General features: G+C 36.6%; 1 protein-coding gene across 3 annotated transcripts in view; it reads left to right on the plus strand.

Annotated features, from left to right (window-relative positions):
- Window positions 1-19,834, plus strand: part of TAF2 (TBP-associated factor 2) — a 67,408-nt gene that overhangs the window by 32,152 nt on the left and 15,422 nt on the right. For all 3 annotated transcript variants that reach the window (XM_089159538.1, XM_089159540.1, XM_089159539.1), the window contains 7 exons: window positions 25-112; window positions 1,418-1,543; window positions 1,630-1,686; window positions 2,257-2,336; window positions 2,453-2,495; window positions 9,361-9,447; window positions 12,675-12,764. In XM_089159538.1, coding sequence (XP_089015664.1) covers window positions 25-112; window positions 1,418-1,543; window positions 1,630-1,686; window positions 2,257-2,336; window positions 2,453-2,495; window positions 9,361-9,447; window positions 12,675-12,764 — 571 coding nt within the window. The remainder of the gene's footprint in view (window positions 1-24; window positions 113-1,417; window positions 1,544-1,629; window positions 1,687-2,256; window positions 2,337-2,452; window positions 2,496-9,360; window positions 9,448-12,674; window positions 12,765-19,834) is intronic.

The following is a 19,834-nucleotide window of genomic DNA, read 5'->3' on the forward strand; positions in this document are numbered from 1 at the left end:
TGATTTACTTAGTTATTTGTGCAGTGCGGAGTCTCCTTTACTATGGATCAGGGCTGATCCAGAAATGGAATATCTTGCAGAAGTAAATTTTAATCAACCCATCCAGATGTGGGTAAGAGGATTTTAACCTCCTATTCTTTTTGGCAGTTAAGGTTATTTGACATTTATTGTTTACTTCTGTTATCACTTGTGTTTACCTGGTGTATGATGAATGCTTTGTGAAGTCATCCAAGTAACCAAGGTTCACAGTTTTAATATTTTCACAGTTAGAGTTTTTGTATTTACATAATTTAAGTTCTCAACCATCGACTCCTTGGAACCCTCCAGTTTATAATCAAATTGTTGTGGACTGTACTGCCATCTGTAAATGGTTATATATGTTCTATGTACTGTTGAGTTTATCATAATAATTTCATGTTCCAAGGTGATTGATATTACCATAAAACAAAAATTTTGGGCAAGTTCATTGATTTTGCGTTTTTGGGTACATGTTCTGCTATTCGTGTGCATGTTTTTTATTAACAAAGGAATAATTACTGTTGGTAGCTAATTACTGTTGTACTTGTTTCATATTTCTTTCTTAGTGTCATTACATATCTCTGTGAACCATTAGTTCAGTCCAACGATATCCTTCCTTTGTCCACATAATGTTTAATTATCATATTCCGTCCCCTTCGTGACAGTGGTGAAACCGTGCTGCATTTAGTTGATGAACTAATCACTTTGAAATGGAGGATCCAGTGATCAGGATAGGGATCTGGTTGGCCTTAGGTGTTGATGCTTACTGAAATTTAGCTTGGATAAGCAGATCCTGAAGAAGCACCTGAATGGTCCATGCCTGATTCTGACACGAGTCACCAATTAAAAAATCCTTGGTTGCAGTTCTATAGTTTTTGGTGGCTCTTCTAGTGCTCTGGATATGCATAACATTGACACAGAATTAGAACAAGATGATAATTTGGGATAATTCTGGGCTGTGTTTACTTTTCACCATATATCTTGGTGTCCCTGAAATTTTCCCCAAGTATTTGAATAAGATGATAAGAGTTTAAAACATACCTTTTTCTTGAAGTTTCAACCCAAGCGTCTCCTTGGGATCTTCTCCAGGGAGCTTAGATGAGTTCGGGAGGGATTTGGATTCTTAAAGATTCTTTTCCCTTTTGATTAACTATCGAGCACTAAGCAGATTCAACTCTTTCTGTAATGTTCACAATTTTGACACTGAAAATTTGTTACTTTTTATAGAGGTATGTAACATAATTTTGACAGCTTGGTCATTTTGCTTTGGTCATTTCAATGAAATATTGTATTTTGGTTTGTGTTTTGCATTTGATTGTGTATTGAGGTCCATCAAAACAAAGTATCTTGCCAACTTTTTTCCATTTTGTAAGGATTTTGAACATTATGATTATTTCAGATAAATCAGTTGGAAAAAGAAAAAGATGTTGTAGCTCAGTCACAAGCAATTGCAATGTTGGGGGCCTTACCAGAGTTATCTTTTTCAGTAGTGAATGCACTGAATAACATACTCTGCGATTCAAAGGTATTCTTTCAACTTTTAAGGTTCTTCTTTTGATTCTGTTGATATGGTTCTTATCATACGTACACATCCTTTCTTCCCGCTGATAGGCCTTTTGGAGAGTCCGAATTGAGGCAGCATTTGCATTAGCTCACACAGCGTCTGAGGTATTCTGATCCGTCACCTTTCCTCTGTTTCCTGTTTTGTAAACCACATATAACCTGTCTGTGTTGTATATGGAACTCCCTCTGTTTGTTATATTTAATAGATTTGACCTAATATGTCAGCGGTACTCTCTTCTATATAGTGGGCGTTAATTTGACTGTCTTAAAATTTTTCACTTCCCTTCCCCTTAGTACCCTTCCAGATGAAACCAAGAGAATTAGTGTATTCAGATCATTCCAGCTTCTTGGAAACTGTGTACCTTCTTGAAATCATTGGTTCAAAACTTCCAACAACTATCATGGAATTTCAACGGAGATGAATGTGTGGTTCTTTGATATATAATTTCCCAAGTTATATGATAAGTCAATGAATTTCATAGATCCTGTTATAAAACCTAACTAACCTGAAATTCAGCATCCATTGTGCACTATTCTTTTTGATAAATTTTCAAAGGGTAACTTTTTTTTATGTACTGATATGTGATATGTCCTCCTTTCTTTCGTTTTTTTTTTCTTTCCGGGGGGGGGGTTGTTGGTCTTATTATGTGGTTGACCATAGTGGTTTTCTGGCAGGAAACTGATTGGGCAGGTTTGCTTCATCTGGTTAAATTTTATAAAAGCCGAAGATTTGACCCAAACATTGGATTGCCGAGGTTAGATTCCTAACATCATTTCCAGCTTAAGCTGACTTAGCAGAATGCCATTACCATATTGAAATCTGTTCTTATCATAATTTTGCTGCATTCAGCCTTATTTTATTTTCTTGCAGGCCAAATGACTTCCATGATTTTCCTGAGTACTTTGTTCTTGAGGTAATGCAATGAGGTAGGCCTTATATGAAGTTTTTGTGATGCATGTCATAGGTTCTATATTTATTTTCTTCATAAACTTTTTACCTGCTGAGAAACACAATTGATTGTTTATGTTCAACTTCTTTCGTGATTTTATGTCATTCAGGTTTAATGACAGACCTATTTATCCTTATATCAAAGTGTAAACATGAGATTGCCACATATAATTAAACACTATTTACAGATTCTTGTCAATCGAAAGTATCCAGTTTGTTGACTCAAAACCTGCACCTATGTATGAATGCATACAGAAAAAGGCTCTCTTTCACTCGCTCACTCAGATATGTGGCATTTAATAGAGAGAACTGATTTATCGGTTGGTGAACATCATATAGGTTTTTTTCCTCCCGGGTAGATGGTGAGCATCATATTGCCATTTAACATTTATAAAAGCTTTCCATGCTGCTTCTTGCTTTGTCCAAAGCTATTAGCTTAAGTTCCCTTTTGCTGCTTCTGTAGTATTTTCTATTACCTTTATTTGGTTGAGAGACTCTGGGTGACGAATTAGTTGAGGAAGAATTATTTTCCTCTTTCTGAGATATCTATCTTCATTGGAGTGTGCTGGTGCAATGGTAAGGGTGGGTTTGAGTCTGGGAACTGCCTCTTTGTGCAAGTAGAGGGTAAAGACCGGACCCAGATCCTTCAGTGGCGGGAGCCACGTTTACTAGGTATGATTCTTTTGGAGATTCCCATCTGTTCAGAAAATTGGACATCATGGTCTAACATCTGGTGGAAGTTGAATGTCATGGAATTTGGAGTAACCCTTGAAGCCTTAAATTATTTGGGTGAATTTCTTTGGGTGAAATTCCATTATCATAATCCCTTGCAGTTGGTTCTATTGTTTATTCAGTAACTAACGAGTGAAGTTTAATTTTGTCCTAATACTAATCATCGTCTTTACCCAAACTGGTGCTTCTAATCCATATGAAGGAAAAATACTAAAGTCTTTGGTGATTCTAAATTTACCATGAGAGTTTTGGACACTTGGTTTGATTGTTATTTTCTTTTAATCCATTATGGGATTAAGCTATTTCATTATGATAGAATGTGAGCTAGGGTAGACCTCCTGGAGAAAAGTTTGTTGGCAATCATAATTTACTGTCAGGGAATAACATGTTATGGTGTCCCCGCCCATCCCACCACACAAAACACACACAACACCACCTTTGGTTAACCATCCTTTGGAGCTTATGTCGAGAAAAAGAATTCAGTATTCCTGAAGGTGGCATGGAAGATTTTGATCAGATCATCCTGAGGAATGAAAATAAGTTGGGTTATGAACCTGTGAAGAAATGACTTTTGACTTTAACGGAACCTCAGCTACTGTACATATTGGGAAGCTTGTAAGCGATTGTTTTAGTCAAGTCACCAAAGTGCATAAAAAATGCAGCATTATGGTTTATGTCTTTTCTCATTTGCAACTAACAAAAACTGGTCTTTATATCACATATTATCCCCCTTAAACCTCATTCTGCAGACTTGTTCAGTGAGGCATCATATAGGCAAGTGTGTAGGTACCTTGCCACTGCCTTGTTTCACCTTGGCACTTATGCTATCATGTCAGGGATCATGGTAGATGAGCTTGATTGACGCTGGATAGTTGTGTAAGTTTTATAGGTTGTAGTACTAGCCGAATTAACGCTCTAGGGACTTTATCATAAACTTTTTCTAGGTCAATTATGATCATGTGAAGACATTTTCTACACTCTCTATAGTTCATGTCCTTCCATAAGTCTCCTAATAAAATAAATATTTTCCATTATAGTTAAAGGAAAACGTCCCATGGTAATTGGGGATTCTTCCATCCTTGACCCTCCTCATGGTACAACACCTAGATCACCAACCCTTTCACTACCATCACCATTGTCACAACCCCAATTCTTAAGACTTGGTGGGACCCACGTTACGGACACCCAACTAGGGCACGTGACAATTCCTCTCAGTATTAACCTTTTAAAGAGCCACGAAAAAAAAAACGCTAAACTAAACATATCCAAGGATGAAGACATATAACATGTTTGACAGTTTGACTCATATACATATGTATATGGTCCAAAGTCATGTTTTACTCATGGAAGAAAATTCGATCGAAATGGTTGAAATTTCGACCGAAATGCCTGCAAAAATCCAAATCGAAACGAAATGTAGTAGTAGGCACGAAATGTATTCATATCGTTTCGTATCGATTTCGACCATTTCGACCAAAATTTCGACATATTAGCATTCCAACTTGTTTTTCCTTAGCTTTTGTTGATTTCTATCCCATTTTCACCTAATTTTCACTACTCCTTTGCCTTCAAACACCACTTTTGCTCATTTTTTTGCCTCCAAACACCTCCTAAGCCACAACAGCTACAAAGGAAACTCCAGCAACAATAGAATATGAAGCATGAGCCACACCCAACAGTTCCAAACTTCCCCTTTTTTTATTTTTGTTTTGTTCATGCCTTAAATGATCTTGTATTGCTTTGAAATTAATATATGTTTAGCCTAGGACTATGATCTATAATTGTGTTTTGTTAAACTTATCTTTTTATTATTTGCTACCATTTTTTCATTTTTTTATTTTAATAATTATTTTCTAAAATTATGTATTTTTATTTTATGTATATATGATATATAGGCTTTAGCTTAATATATTTGAGACACCATCACTTGATCTAGTCGGTCATTTTATTTTGTTGACTTGTTGTATATGTAACCATTCTACCAAACAATTCATGTATGTTGTTGATTCTATGCATGTATGCAATACAGTTTGCACTTGTTGGAACCAGTCATTTGTTAGTATACTTGAATGATAAATTTTCAATAGTTTTGTTTTTACAAAATACTACTTCCATTGTGTTTATTATGCTTGAAATAGGTAGTATAAAAGAATCCAAATCATTTTGAGTCCATATGAGGCCCGAAATTGAAGTTCCAATTTTCAGAAAAAGTGTCCAGTTTTGATCGAAATTTCGACCGAAACGTCGAAATTTCGGCCTTTTGCAAGGTCAAAATTCTGTTTTGGTCGAATTTTCTTCCTTGGTTTTACTTACGTTTGAGTTTTCACCCAGTACCTAGCTAAACATTTACAACCTCAAAAGAAATATATACATTCCATAGTTCAGTTTAACAAACATTAGTTGCAAAAAGAAGTTCCCATTTTCTACTTTAAACGTGTTTTTGGGTAGCAGCACACTTGCCTTTGTCATGTATCTTGGGACTTGTCAACATTTACAATAATGAGCTTTGCAGGCCTAGTAAGCGATGTAATCAACCAAGTAAGCAACCAAATAAGTCATCATGCATCCATTTACCACACCAAAGTATCATGACATTTATACATTTCAGTTTTCATTTCATTTTCCTTTGCCTTTTTCTTTATTAACCAGACCTAAGCTCTACTTGTAGAGAGGGTACCTTAGTCTAAACCACACAAGTGACATCAATCTCAGTCTCAGTCTTATAGGCTCTCATTAGGACTTTCTCTTTTTAGTCTCTTGGCACAAGGCCAGATGTTTTCCACAGGCGGCTATTGTTGGTCTAGTTTTTCTTTTCATGTTTTAGTTTCCTTTCATGCCTTCGCATTTGGGTACACTAGGTACCAGGACTTATAAAAGCCGTCAACATTTTATTTCTTTCTTTATTCTCATTATTTCCTCCCTTCTCTTTTCTCTTTTCTCCTTTTATTTTGAGTTTCAACCTTGCATTACTATACCTCTTCCATTTCGGTGTACCTCTTTCATTTTAATTATCACTTAACCTTATTTGAACAAAGCTTGACACAATTCATACAATTACTAGTACAATCCCATCCTTTAAATAAAGAAACTTGCAAATTTTGAATTTAACAAGCATAAGCATTGTTTCTTATTCCTAGTTTAACAACTCAAGAATGCTATTAGCTTTTTGATTCAATATTTCAGTCAGGTACTTCAGCTATCATTCAATTCCATGCACTTCTATTTTATTCGAAAGGCAACATACCGCACACTTCCATAAATCACACAAGTAAAAAAATAAGATAAGGTTTCATATTAACTAGTGGATATTATCTGTTTACCAAGTGAAACCATCCACTTACAACATACATGGGTTAGTCAATACCACTTACCTGTTCATCTGTTAATCTCGAATCAAAATTAGAGCACACCCTTTTCCTATTAGACTAAAACATATATTTCGTTTACAAAACTCATATTGTTGCAGCTTGTGCTTTGAAAAGGCAAACAAAGCTTAACAATGTCATTTAGGCATTTTTACAGACACCTGAGGTGCACTCTATTACATGCACTCCAAATCAAGGAGTAAAATACACAAGAATCAAGACTGAAATTATAGTTCTTCCATCACATTAATACCCACATCATACACCACAATCATGCAACATAGGTTGGGTTATAATACATTAATACTCACTTGTATTCTTAATGATCCTCGGCTATTTTAGAATATGCGGGAACCACATAAGGCTTCCCCTCTATTTCTCTCTCGTTTTCCCCTACTCTCTCTCTTCTCTTTGTTTTGTTTCCTCTCTCTTTTCTCTTTCTTCTCCTCTCTCCTCCTTTATTTCTCTCTTCTCTCTTTGTTCTTTCTCCGTTCTCTCTCCTCTTTTCTCTCTATTCTTTCTCAACTTTTCTTTGAAAGTTTCTATGGGCTCTTATTATTATTTTTTTATTTTCAATTCTCCCACCTAACCTATGCAGGTGGAAGGTGAAGAGGGAAGGGGGTCGTGGGATGTGCCACCTTCTCCAGCTTTTGCCGAATTTCGCCACCTTCACACACACACACACACACACACACACACTTAGTAGGCCTCCTTGTGGGCTTTTGGGCCCACTTTGATTTCTTGGAAGGTGAGGAGGCAAGGGGGTCGTGGGATGTGCCACCTTCTCCAGCTTTTGCTGTCCTTGTGGGCCCACTTTGATTTCTTGTGCAGGCCCACTCAGGGATGTGAACATTAATATCTTTGGATTCAGAAAATTGCATTGTTTCTTTTTTTTTTTTTTTTTTTTTTTTATTTTTAATTTTTTTAATTTTTTATCATCGCTTCAGTCCAACTTTGCCGTGTAAGAGACTAATGTATGGAAATGTGTATTGATCCGGTTAAGGATTGGGGGTTCAAACATTACTAATTATTTAAATAATCTACGGGATTTGGAACATGTGAACAACATTAAAATGATAGTGTAATGAGATGCGGGGCATCACAAATATCGTCGGGACCATATGGAGCTGGTTGTTAATGATGATTATGGTGGTGGGATAACATCAAAGTTGGATGTTCCTTATTTTAATTGGGGCAGTAATGTAGATCAGTACCTTGATTGGGTTCATAGTCTAGGGGCTTTTTTCAGATGGTATAGTTTAATTGAGGCCATGAAATTATTTTCTGTGGAAGCTAAATCAAAAGCCATAGCTTGAGTATGGTTCATCAAGAAACAGCAATAAAATCGAACCTGAGGTATTGGCCCAATTATGGAACTAAAACAGCTAATCCTATACGTGACGTGATTGTCCATATTTTAGGCCCATGAAAGTTCCTATTAGATACAAAATCCATGGGATCAAAGACCCAACTTTTACATAACCTGACTCTGGACTCATGCTATTTGGTGATACATTTGCATCATTGAGCTTTGAAGGATAAGGTTCATTATTATTTGCTTATTCTGGTTTTCTTGGTTTTGAGTAATTCTACCTTCTCTAAGATATTGTCAGTTACCTGGCTGTAGTGTAAGCCCTTTCCAAGGATTCAGATGTCTCCTTGTGAAGTTTGCTCTACTATAGTCTTCATTCATTGGAGTCAGATTCTAACAGATGCTGACATTTGAGGTCTTGGTTGGGAGCCTTTGGACCATAGTTATCACAAAACAACTATGGCACTGGAAAGGGTTACAAAAGCATGGCAACCATGGAGTGTGGATTCCATGAAATCACCTTGATATCCCTGCTCCAGTCTAAACATAGAGATGAAATTTTAAATGGTTTAGCTGATGAGCATGTCAAACAGGGTATGTTGAGGTGTATATTAGTCTATGGGATTTATTCCTTAACTATTATTTTTCCCTCTTTGCTTCCTCTTGCCTATGACTATGATTATTTTTGTCACTTGTCAGACAGATTTAGTGGATTTATGTTCCATGTTTTGGATATCCTTGTTTAGGGTAGATTTTCTAGGATCCTTTATTATCTTTTATTTTCTTGTAATTTTCCCACACTGGGAAGATTTGATTTGTTCTATATTTGGCAAGTTATTAGTATAATTAGAGTTCCTGCTGTGTCCTTCAGATACAAGTCAGAATTTCTCCAACTCTTCCAACAACAAATGTATTATAGAATATATTAAATATTTCTGCTGTCTGACATTTTGTATCAGAAAAGGCCGAAGTTTGTCCAATTTACTTCTTGCAGGACCCTGCATAGTTGGGATGAGCTTTGTTTTGTGGCCCTATTTACATTATTTCGTATAACAAAGTTGAAAGTAAATAAACTAAACAAAATGATTCTGCACTCAATCGTATACTACTTTGTGTTGATTCTTTCTTGGTAACTAGACCCTTCCCCTGCCTTCTCTTTCTGTATAACATGTAAATTTTTGTGGTTAATGCTGTTCAATGTTGACATATGAGGTTTTAAATGATCTTCAATGGTTTTTTTCTTCTAACATATGCTATTGTAAATGGGAAATTAATTCTACTTGCTGGGAGATTGACTTCTAATATTTCTCATTGAAAGCGTTAAGTATAGATTTTTATTTATTTATTTATTTTTTTGTTGGGGGGGGGGAGAGAAATGCTCATTTATTCTGTTTTTGGACTAAATGAAATTCTCTTATTAGGCCATTCCTCAAGCAATTGCTACAGTCAGAGCAGCAGACAATAAAAGCCCAAGAGAAGCTGTTGAGTTTGTTTTACAACTGTTGAAGGTAACTCCTGGCACTTACCCAAATTTTTTGACCCTGCTATCCAAATTCCCATTTTTCATTCAGTCTCTATAAGTTTTTTGCATTGTGTGCTTGCATGGTAAATTATATGTTGGTTATAAGATACAATCAACTATGGTACACAATTTGAGCAAATATTTGACATATCTTTCTCCATATCAATTAACAAGGATTCAGAACAAATTGCAATGTTTGAGTCCGATCATCTACTCTGCTAGATTCTGTACAAGCAAAAGATCAGTCCATTATAACCCCATATGTATCTGAAAATATCTCTTGATTACCTCTTGGAGATTCTCCTGATCCTGTATTTCCAAATCCATCTGATTTGCAGTTCATTCATGTAAAGGTTTTGAATGAGTTCTCAATTGTTGTGGGATACATATTTGGGGAGAGACTGCAATATGGGCAGCATTTTTTTTTTAATCATAAAAAGTTGGTATTTAGATGTTTGAACTTTTGCATGTGTACATAAATACTTGTTTTTCAGTTTCATGTCTTGTCTGGTGAACTTTGTTTGATCTATTAAATTATTTTGTACAGTATAAAAATATTCAACTGGTTCATACTCCCATCCACTGAATAATCAATCTGTCCCCTCTTCTGGCTCACCCCCCAAAAAAAGGATAAATACTTCTACTGTCCTGCTGATGTCCTGAAAAGAATTAATGTATAATGTATATGGCATTGAAGCTTTAAAGGAGAACTCAGAGGACTAAATGTTGAGTAAGAAAATAGCAGTAGGTGATTCCTACAGGGGGGGGGGGGGGGGGGGGGGGGGGAAGAAGAAAGGGGGGGGGGGGAGAGGGGGGGGGGGGGGGGGGGGGGGGGGGGGGGGGGGGGGGGGGGGGGGGGGGGGGGGGGGGGTGAAATGATATAATATTATTAATGAAGAGAGCTACAATATATATAGCTAGGTGTTGTGAGCGAGTGAGTGAAATGAGATAATATAATTAAGGAATAATTACTATTGTCCCCCTGTACTATTGCTTAATTGGTACTTTATCCCCTCCACTTTTTGAAATTACTGATCCAACCTCGACTTTTCCTGTAATTACTGATGCTTCCCTTGCTGTTGAGTTCCATTAGTTAAGTGATGATGTGGCATCCTTGATTTATCTAAAAATGCAAAAATAACCCCAAGGTTTTACACTTTTACTTACTTAACACTTTATATTAAATTTATAATACTACTCTTAGTAATTAGGAAAAAAATTACTATAATTAAACAATCTTATTCTCTAATAATAAAAAAAAGAGAGCAAAGCAAGAAAGAAAAAAAGATCTCGTTTTCAAAATATAAGGAAATAAAAAAATGGTAATTCTTTATATTTTACCTTTTATTTATTTACTTTTTAATTTGACATTATCAATCTTAGAAAGTTCCTACTTTCAATCGGTTTTTGTGTTTACTTTCTAATTTGACATTATCAATTTTAGGAAGTTCCTATTGTTGATAGATTATTATTATTATTACTATTTATTTATTTATTTATTTATTATTATTATTATTATTTTTTTGTGAATCCAAAATGATAAGATTACAAGTGTAAAATTGGTATTTCATATAGTTCTTTTTTTATTTGTTTACTTTCTAATTTGACATTATCAATTTTAGGAAGTTCCTATTGTTTATTTTTATTTTTCTTGTGTGTGTGAATTCAAAATGATAAGAATACAAATGCAAAATTAGTATTTCATATAGTTCTTTTTTTCCCTAAATGAGGATAATATTGTTTTTCTGTTTCTTAATTTTAGAAGGGCAAAATAGATATTAAATATTCAACCACAATCTCTTAACATCGTTAGAACTGAGGATGGCAATAGTAATTTCATAAAGAATAGGGTTCTTTTAGTAATTAAGTAATAGTACAGGAGGACAATAATAATTATCCCTATTATTAATGAAGAGAGCTACAATATGTATAGTTAAGTGTAAAGTGTAAACATAACAACCAGGGACACGTCATTAACTAGCCAGCTGGAATATGGGGAGAAATATCTAACCCTCATCAAGTGTTTGGTTAAGTTTTTGCAAGACAGATGTTAATGCTGAAATAGAATCAATCACGTGTGCACTTAGCTTGCATCGAATACCAATTTGTTTGTTTTGACAGGTTTAACTATTACATTAAGCGATGCTGTTTGTGGAATGTCTTTTAGCCCCCTTTTTCTTAATTAATTTTTAATGGCTTATTTTTGTTTGCTCTGTCTAGCTATTTCTGTTCTGCTTGCATAGTTTCACTAAATGGTTCTGTTTCATTGTCCGGGATCTTAACATCTTGGTTTAATTTAGGCAGGATATCGATTGTTGGGTACGGTCCAGCCAGAGTTATTGACTTGATCTTATATAGTTTAGGGATGTCTGTTAGCACCATCCATTAACTTGTCGAACATAGAGTGATACAAGTTCTCAGATTTGTTGGCCTGTGTACTTATAATTCAGATACTGAGACTCGGAACAGGAAAGTAGCTTTTTAGGCAGCCTTACCCAGCAATTCATGCTGAGTGGCTGTTTTGATGCCCTGACCTCAGCCTACGACTTGGGTCACGACCATTGCGTGAAGGATGCCCTTTAGAAATGCAATCTATAGACTAATTTTAAAAACTATGAGGTAAGAGTGATATCTTGGAACACCCGATCAGGTGATCTTTTGTTTTCCCTGAGCAGAAACACTTAAGCACATATTATCTGGTTCTTGTTTTAGGAAAGTATGCTTCTTGCCTCCAAATTGGTAAACCTAGAAGCTGTAACCTGATTTTGATTGTCCCTTGTCTTATTCCAATAAATTTCTTGAAGTCAAGTGTAAAAGGGGATTCCCACCTTTATCACTGTCAAGAGCTGTCATTGGCTTGCACACTTTCAAGCTGACATGTGCAAGGACATGATTGTATCCTTATTAAATGGATTGTTTTTTTAAACTAAAATGGAAAAAGTAATGTTTAAGACTTTATTCGCCAATCTTTGTTATAATGAGGGATACCGGACTTCAAAGATTATGAGGTCTTTTTTAATTTTTATTATATTCATTTTTTGGGCTTGAAGTGCATGCGCATATATGCATTAGAGTGCAGACATGTGTTGACTCCTTTTGTTTGGTTATTCCCTTCTGTTTAGTAATATGTGAAGAGGATTCCTTGGTTTGTTGAGTGATTTTGTCCATTTATCGTACCCATTGTTAACTTTTATCTGTCCCATTGTCCTGCAGTATAATGACAACAATGGAAATTCTTTCTCTGATGTTTACTGGCTTGCTGCATTGGTTGAGTCGGTTGGTGAACTCGAGTTTGGACAACAGGTATTTGAACACTAGTGCCATTTTCCTTTCTCAACACTGAAAATTTGTTGATTCTTTATTAAATGATAAATATTTTCTTGACAATGTAGCTATTCTCCTGCCTTAATGTTTTCAAGTATCTTTTATGCATCAAATATAATATCAAAGGCACTATCTGATGTGAACACAGTGACCCCCTCCCCCCGGCGGAACCATAAAGTGAGCCCCAAGGCTCCCCCTAGCAAGCTGGCTGAACCTTCTAGGAGGGCGTTAATTTAGTTGCTGGTTTCTATTTTCAGAATTTTAGCGTTTATTTTCTGAAGAGTTTCAGTCGGTTAGGAAGCCTTTACTTGCGTTGTGAATAAGTTGGTTATGGATAAAATAAGACTCTTTACAAAAGGGGTTCTTATCTTTTTTGAGTTTCTTTTAGAGTTTGTTTTGAGTTAGTTATTGAGTCGTAGTTTATTTTAAATTCATTGAGGCCTTGGTTATTTTAAACTCTAGCACATGTGCCATTAGAGTTTTAATCAAAATAATTCAGGTGTGTGCTTATTAGAGTTTGAGATAAAAGTTTTATTTTCAGCATGCGTCTTTTTAGATTCTAATTCAAGTGTCCATATTATGTGGTGGGATTCTAGTTTGTTTAGGAATTCCAGTTAGTGTTAAGAGTCTTTAGTAGGCTATAAATAAGCCTATTGTTCTTTGTAATTGCTCAAGTCTGATTGAATAAAATTAGAAGTATTTGTTAGACACAGGGTCCTGGTTCTCTTTGGGAGGGCCATGGCGAAGGGCCACGGCAGTTTTTGAAGTATTCTTCTACTACAATCAACAACTAATCTTCTTCAACAGCAGCCATTAATCACCACAGCAAGCTTCCAAGTATCATCAAGTCCCAACCCCTTCCCCTGCAACCTTAGGCCATCGCACCCTCACCCACCCCTTCACTCCTTGTGCAACCCTAAAAGACCCCTCCCATCCCATTGCAGCCCCTCCCTGCTGCTTCTGCACCCCCAACAGCAACCTAATTCCCCTCCCCTACTCCCTGCGACAGCCCCCAACCCCTTTCCCATCATCTCCCTTAGCCCTGTAACTCCCCCATCCCCTTTGCTTCCCTGCTGCAGCACCAAAAGCCCACCCCCTTAACCTCCCTTTTTCCCTCACTAGGGTTGCACCTGCCCCTGGATCCTAGTATTAATGTTATTTTCCTATCCTATTTCCCTAGGTCTGAACTTTTCCTGCACTTCATCTTGTTTCTCTAAATTTTCTGCAACTTATCTTCAAACTTCTGAAACCTAAACCCACTTCAAATTAGACCCTTCCCTACCTTCCAAAATCATTGAAACTAGGTCTGAAACTAGAAGGCATGTTCAGACACTGTTCCCACCATAGCTGAAACCCTTTACCCTAAGTTTCAGCCCTTGTTAAAATTCAGATCTGGAAATTGTGACACAAGAAGGTTTCAGGGGTTAAACCCATGCAACCTAGAAACAAAGTTCTCTTTGCTGGAAATCCTGCACAGCCTTTAGTTTTAGGGAAATTCCACTAGAAACCCTAACCCTAAAACTCGGTTTAGATCATTATCTAAATAACGTCAGTAGGTGGCTACACTACAAGAGGCAAGTTGTAGGTAGGAATCTTCACTAGAGAAAATAATAGTGCAGCTTCAATGTCCACACAAAGTAGATAAGAAAGGACAGCTCTGATGTCCACATGTGTGCTCTTTGCAAGACCGGAAGTTGTACCTAGTAGGTAGGAGTAGAGCCTCAAAAGATGGTCTCTACAAGTCAAATATAGCTCATTGTGAACCAAGGAGGTTGATAAATGACAGTATGAGTTGGTGCAAACCAAATAGGTTGGTAAAGGGCAGTATGGGTTACTGTGGAGCAAGTTGGTAGTTGCTGCTGTAGCCAAATAGGTAGCATATGACCAAGTAGGTTGATACTGTTGCTGTAAAATACCATCTTCAAATACAAGTCTTGAGCAAGTGGAGAATAGGTCTCACATCTACACCTCACGTGTAGCATTGGACATGGACAAATAATGACCATATCTCAAAATAACCATCATATAAAACTTGATATATCTTCAATCTCCCAACACAATGACAAAGGAAATTTTAAACAGATCAGGGCCATGGTCTATCAAGGTAAGATAAGGTTGATTTATTTATTAACTTGATTGGGAATGCAAGCAATACAACCTCATATAAGCGAGTCAGTATATAATAGAGTGTAGCAGATAATAGGTAATCCAGCCGGCTGTTTCCTATCTAACTTGTGTATCAATACTGATCTTCAAGGTTATCTCCAGCACCACAGATGATCACAGAAACATAAAAAAGAACAGGGCATTTTGAACTAATAGAATATCAACAGTAAGGTTCAATTCAGCCATAGAGTATAACTTAAACAGGGACTGTAGCAACAGTATATCTCAGCAATATAACTCAGAACAAAGACTGTGCCAGCAATGTATCTTAAAGCATAAGAGGTGGTACTTACTAGCAATGTATGTTAAAGCAGAAGAGTTGGGACTTGCACAAGTTCAAGACCCATCAATATATGCACAAGTTCAAGACCCATCAATATATATACATATTCCGGGACTGAATCAGCAGTGTATGTCAAACACATTGCTGTTCTAGCAGTATATTTCAAATCCAAAGGCATGCAAGAGGGAAAAACAACAGAACAGAGGCATACTCAGCTTTACCAGCTGTATATTCCTAACCCAAGAGGCATAATGTAATATAAAATGCAAAACCAGCAAAATAGAGTCTGGTCTATATCAGTTCAGCATAGTAATAGGAATAAAAATAGGCACCATTGTGGTGGAAGAAGATCCAAAAGAAGCCGGTAAAGATGACAATAAGATAAGGGCTCTCTGGTTACCGAATTGCTGTGTAACGGAGTAGTCACAGGCAGTAAGGTCATTAATGAGCAAACCTGCGCTTAGGTAGAGCAGAATTTGCGAAGGTTAGAAAAGCAGTTTCAAACAGCAGCACATCAAGTGGTAGCAGCCAGAATAGAAAACTAGAGAACATATATTTGATGAAGACTCCCATCTCAGATCAACAGCAAGAGAAATCAAACTGAGAAGGTTTAATCCTTCCATCTCCATGATTGTCTGATCAGAAAGTAGTAAGTAAAGAAGGCAGAACCAATAAACTATGATGGACTCTCAAAATTACAAGGGGAAAATAGTAACTCAAGCTTCAGATTAATGCTCTGATACCATGTTAGAATTCAGGACCCTGTAACTATCCTAAGGACTTAGAAAGTAGAAGAAATTAAAGAAGAAGAATGGGTGATCAAACCAGCTTGGGAAGAAGCTCTCTGTGACTCTAGACTCCTTGAATTGCAGGCCCTTTATTTGTATTAAAAGATTACATAGATCTGGACAGAATATTCTGTCCAATTTTCAAAAAATAGAAAGACTTAAAGAGAGTAACTTCTACAGCTCAAATTCAAATCAGATCTGGAAACATATCAGTGCCATATCTAACCTGAGACACCTAGCTTGACACGGAAGCAACTAAAAGTACCCAGTAAATGGGTAAAAAGGTAAAATCTCAACTATTGTTAACCATCTTCATAGGTTTAATGACTGGGAAAGCATACTCATGAAATAATGATTGTCAACCACATCTATTCGGCTTCTGTATTAGCCATAGCCCTTATACTTAGCCTCTATGATGGCAATGTAGCCGTAGATGTTTGATTTTTGGTTTTCCATGTCACAAGATTGCCACCAACAAATGTGCAACGAGCTGTGGTAGATAGCTATCATTGTTAAAACTAGTTTGGTTTGCATTAGAATCATGTTTGGAAAAGTGGCTAGGCGACCAAAGCGATTGGGGTTGTGACTAGGCGTTTAGGTGACAAAGAGGCGCTTAGGCGGCAATAAGCGACCAAAGCGGTTGGATAATTTTTTGTCAATATGACTACTTTTAAATTACTTTTCAATACAACTACTTTTTATAATAAGCTAAACAAATATTCAATAGTCACATTCATAAAAAGATAAAAAATTCAAGAATCATAATTATGAAAAAGTATTCAAAAGAATAACACAAACATAAGTTCATATCATCAAACCATGGTTGTCAAAGCGTCCGCCTAGGCATTTGTTGATTCTTGATGTTGAGTATGGCTTATGCTCACATTTTGTTGCCGACGTGCACGGGGTCCCACCCCCGAGTGAGCGGGAGGGGGTCTGGGGAGGCCGCCCCGGTGGGGGTGTAGGGGGTAGCGCCCTTGAAGCAAAAAATAGGTTCTATGTCACTTTGGGCCTTGGAGTTCCTTTGCAAATTGGGCGTCAATTAAGCGGTTCAAAACAAAGCTGTTGCAAAACGCAAACGTTTTGACAACCTTGATACAACTTGACCAATACGTTTATACTTAACCTCTATGAGTCGCTTTCCTGGAGCCCCCTATGGATACCCTTAATACAATATATTTCCTCTCTTAGGTCACTGTGTAGATATAGTGCGAAATTTCGGCGAAACTCGCCTTTCGCCGCCTAGAGATACCACAGAAACCTCGAAATTTTGGTGATATGTATCCAGAATTTGGAAATATTTCGGTGAAATTCCGCCCCCAATTTTATTTTATTTTGTTATTATTTTTTTCGAGGGGGTATTTGGGGTCATTTTGGGCTGGTTTTGGGTGTCTAGCCTAATTTGAGTCCAATAAACACAACAGGAGTGTTGGTTCCTTTCTTTTTTTTTTGGTTGGGGTTAATGCCTAAAACTTTACCTAAAGGGGTGTTCTTTATCAGCACATGCCGGCTGTATGCGGGAGAATTCGAATATTTGGAACATGCATCTAAGTAAATTTAAATATACAAATGATGCATTAGAACACAAAGATCTTCAAGATTGACCGTTGGGAGTGTTATTTTGTAAAAATGAAGTTTGTAGATGTGTGGTTACCTCTGAGATAAAAATCTCCAAGATTCGGGCAAAACACCTTTTGGTTGATATGATGCACACGTTTGCTGGCAAGAATCATGCAAGAACTACCCCCAAATGTCGAAGGTCGATGCAAAAATAGCAAGAATCAAAATTGGAAGAGAGAGAAGCTATGGATGGCATTTTGACCGAATGAGATGAAATGTTGCCCAAATGAAGGCTTTTGTAATTGATTTCTCGGCGATATATTGTTGAGAAATTGACATTGGGGCGATATGTCGCCGAACAGTCAAAATATCGATGGTTGGGAGAAATATTGCCCCTCTTTCGGCAATATATCTTTGACATATTGGATTTTTTGTTTTCGATAGGGTTTCATGTCACTGCTTACAGAAACACTGAAATATCACCAATATTTCGGTGGCATTTCCTACTATTTGTGTAGATTGTGTATACTTGGTTTCAGAGACCAACTGGGTCAGCCAAAAAACCAAGCTTTTCTACGATCACAGTAAGTTGGTGAATGTTTCCCCCCCCCCCTCTCTCTCTCTCTCTCTCTCTCTCTCTCTCTCTCTATATATATATATATATATATATATATATATATATATATATATATATATATATATATATATATATTTTTTTTTTTGGGGGGTGGGGGGTGTTTAAATCTAAGGAAGGTTCTACTGGAAAACAAAAATTGCACAGACTGACTTGTTTGGAGATGTCTTATTGTTACTTCTAATAACTGTTTTACATTTACACTTTGCAATATAGTAATGCTTAATGTACTACATATCTAGGAGCAAAACCTACATTTTTTTTTGGGGGGGGGGGTTTGAATCTAAGGAAGGTTCTACTGGGAAACATAAATTGGACAGACTGTCTTGTTTGGAGATGTCTTATTGTTACTTCTAATAACTGTTTTACATTTACACTTTGCAATATAGTAATGCTTAATGTACTACATATCTAGGAGCAAAACCTAACAAATTGAAGGGTTCACAAAAAGGATACTGATATGCATAAGCTGTTACACTTATATATACAACCCTCAGAGCTCTGAAGTTATACTTTTGGTCTCATTGGTTTTTAGGTGCCAACTTTGATGATGTGTGGTCTGCCAGTTTATTCAGTTCCTTTGATTTTCTCAAAATTTTTTCAGTCTGTCCTAATCCATACAACATTGGTTCTCTCTCAGTGATAAGGAAGTTCTTTTGACTTTCTTTCCGAATATAGGACTTTAGGTCTTGTGCTGATAATTTCCGCTGTTTGTAGTTCTCATGTTCATTTGACAAGCATTAAGAGCTACTTAATTTTCTTCAGAAAGAGTTGACCCAGTCATTAACTTTTTTATCCATGGTGTAGTAGTGGCTTACATCTTGGCCAAATCCATCTCTATGGTCTCTACTATTGGGGCTCTCTTAGCATTCTTTGTTTGGGTATATATCTTTACAAGGGTACTGTAATTTCTGTTTGCTGATTTGTCCACTATTTTGTTTTAATTCTATCAATGATATTATGGCCTTAATATTTTTAGTAGCTGTGCTTTTCATCGTCTTAGTGCTACCAATTTGGAAATCAACCTAACTCAGCCTTGCCATAGCTAAATGGGTTTGGTTTCATTCAAACTCCAAAGTCATACTTGTTACCAATTCCACACACACACACACACACTCTCTTGTGGCTGTCCATTCTTAAGCAAGTACATATTGCATTTATTGTTGATTTTGATGCATCATCCACTTGGCTGCTGCCACTGTAGTTACTCATGGGTTGTGAGGATATGCATTTCTAAATTGATCATAGTGGAAAATTTGCCTACTTGTGGCTATCCATTCTTCCCCCCCCCCTTTTTCTCTCTCCTCGGTGTGTGTGTGTGTGTGTTGGGTCGGGTTGGAACATTTTGTAAAAGAAATAGCGAACCTGAACTTAAAAATCTTGGTAAACTTCAATTTTAGTGGGAACTTTCAGATGTCAGCCAACCATCAGGATCTGAATTGAATGACAATGGCCTGGCTGTGCTAATGATAATTTGAATATCTGAACAATTTAACACCTTGCTTACATACTTCCAAATCAGTCCATTTGAAACATACTCGTTCAAAAAATTCTCTGCAAGAGCTGGAACATAATTAACCCAGGATATGTTTGCTTGGGAGTGTTGATGACCAAGTTC

The sequence above is a fragment of the Hakea prostrata genome, chromosome 6, assembly GCF_041222555.1.
Source record: "Hakea prostrata isolate BN-2017 chromosome 6, UWA_Hpros_2, whole genome shotgun sequence".
In the NCBI taxonomy this organism is placed as follows: domain Eukaryota; kingdom Viridiplantae; phylum Streptophyta; class Magnoliopsida; order Proteales; family Proteaceae; genus Hakea; species Hakea prostrata.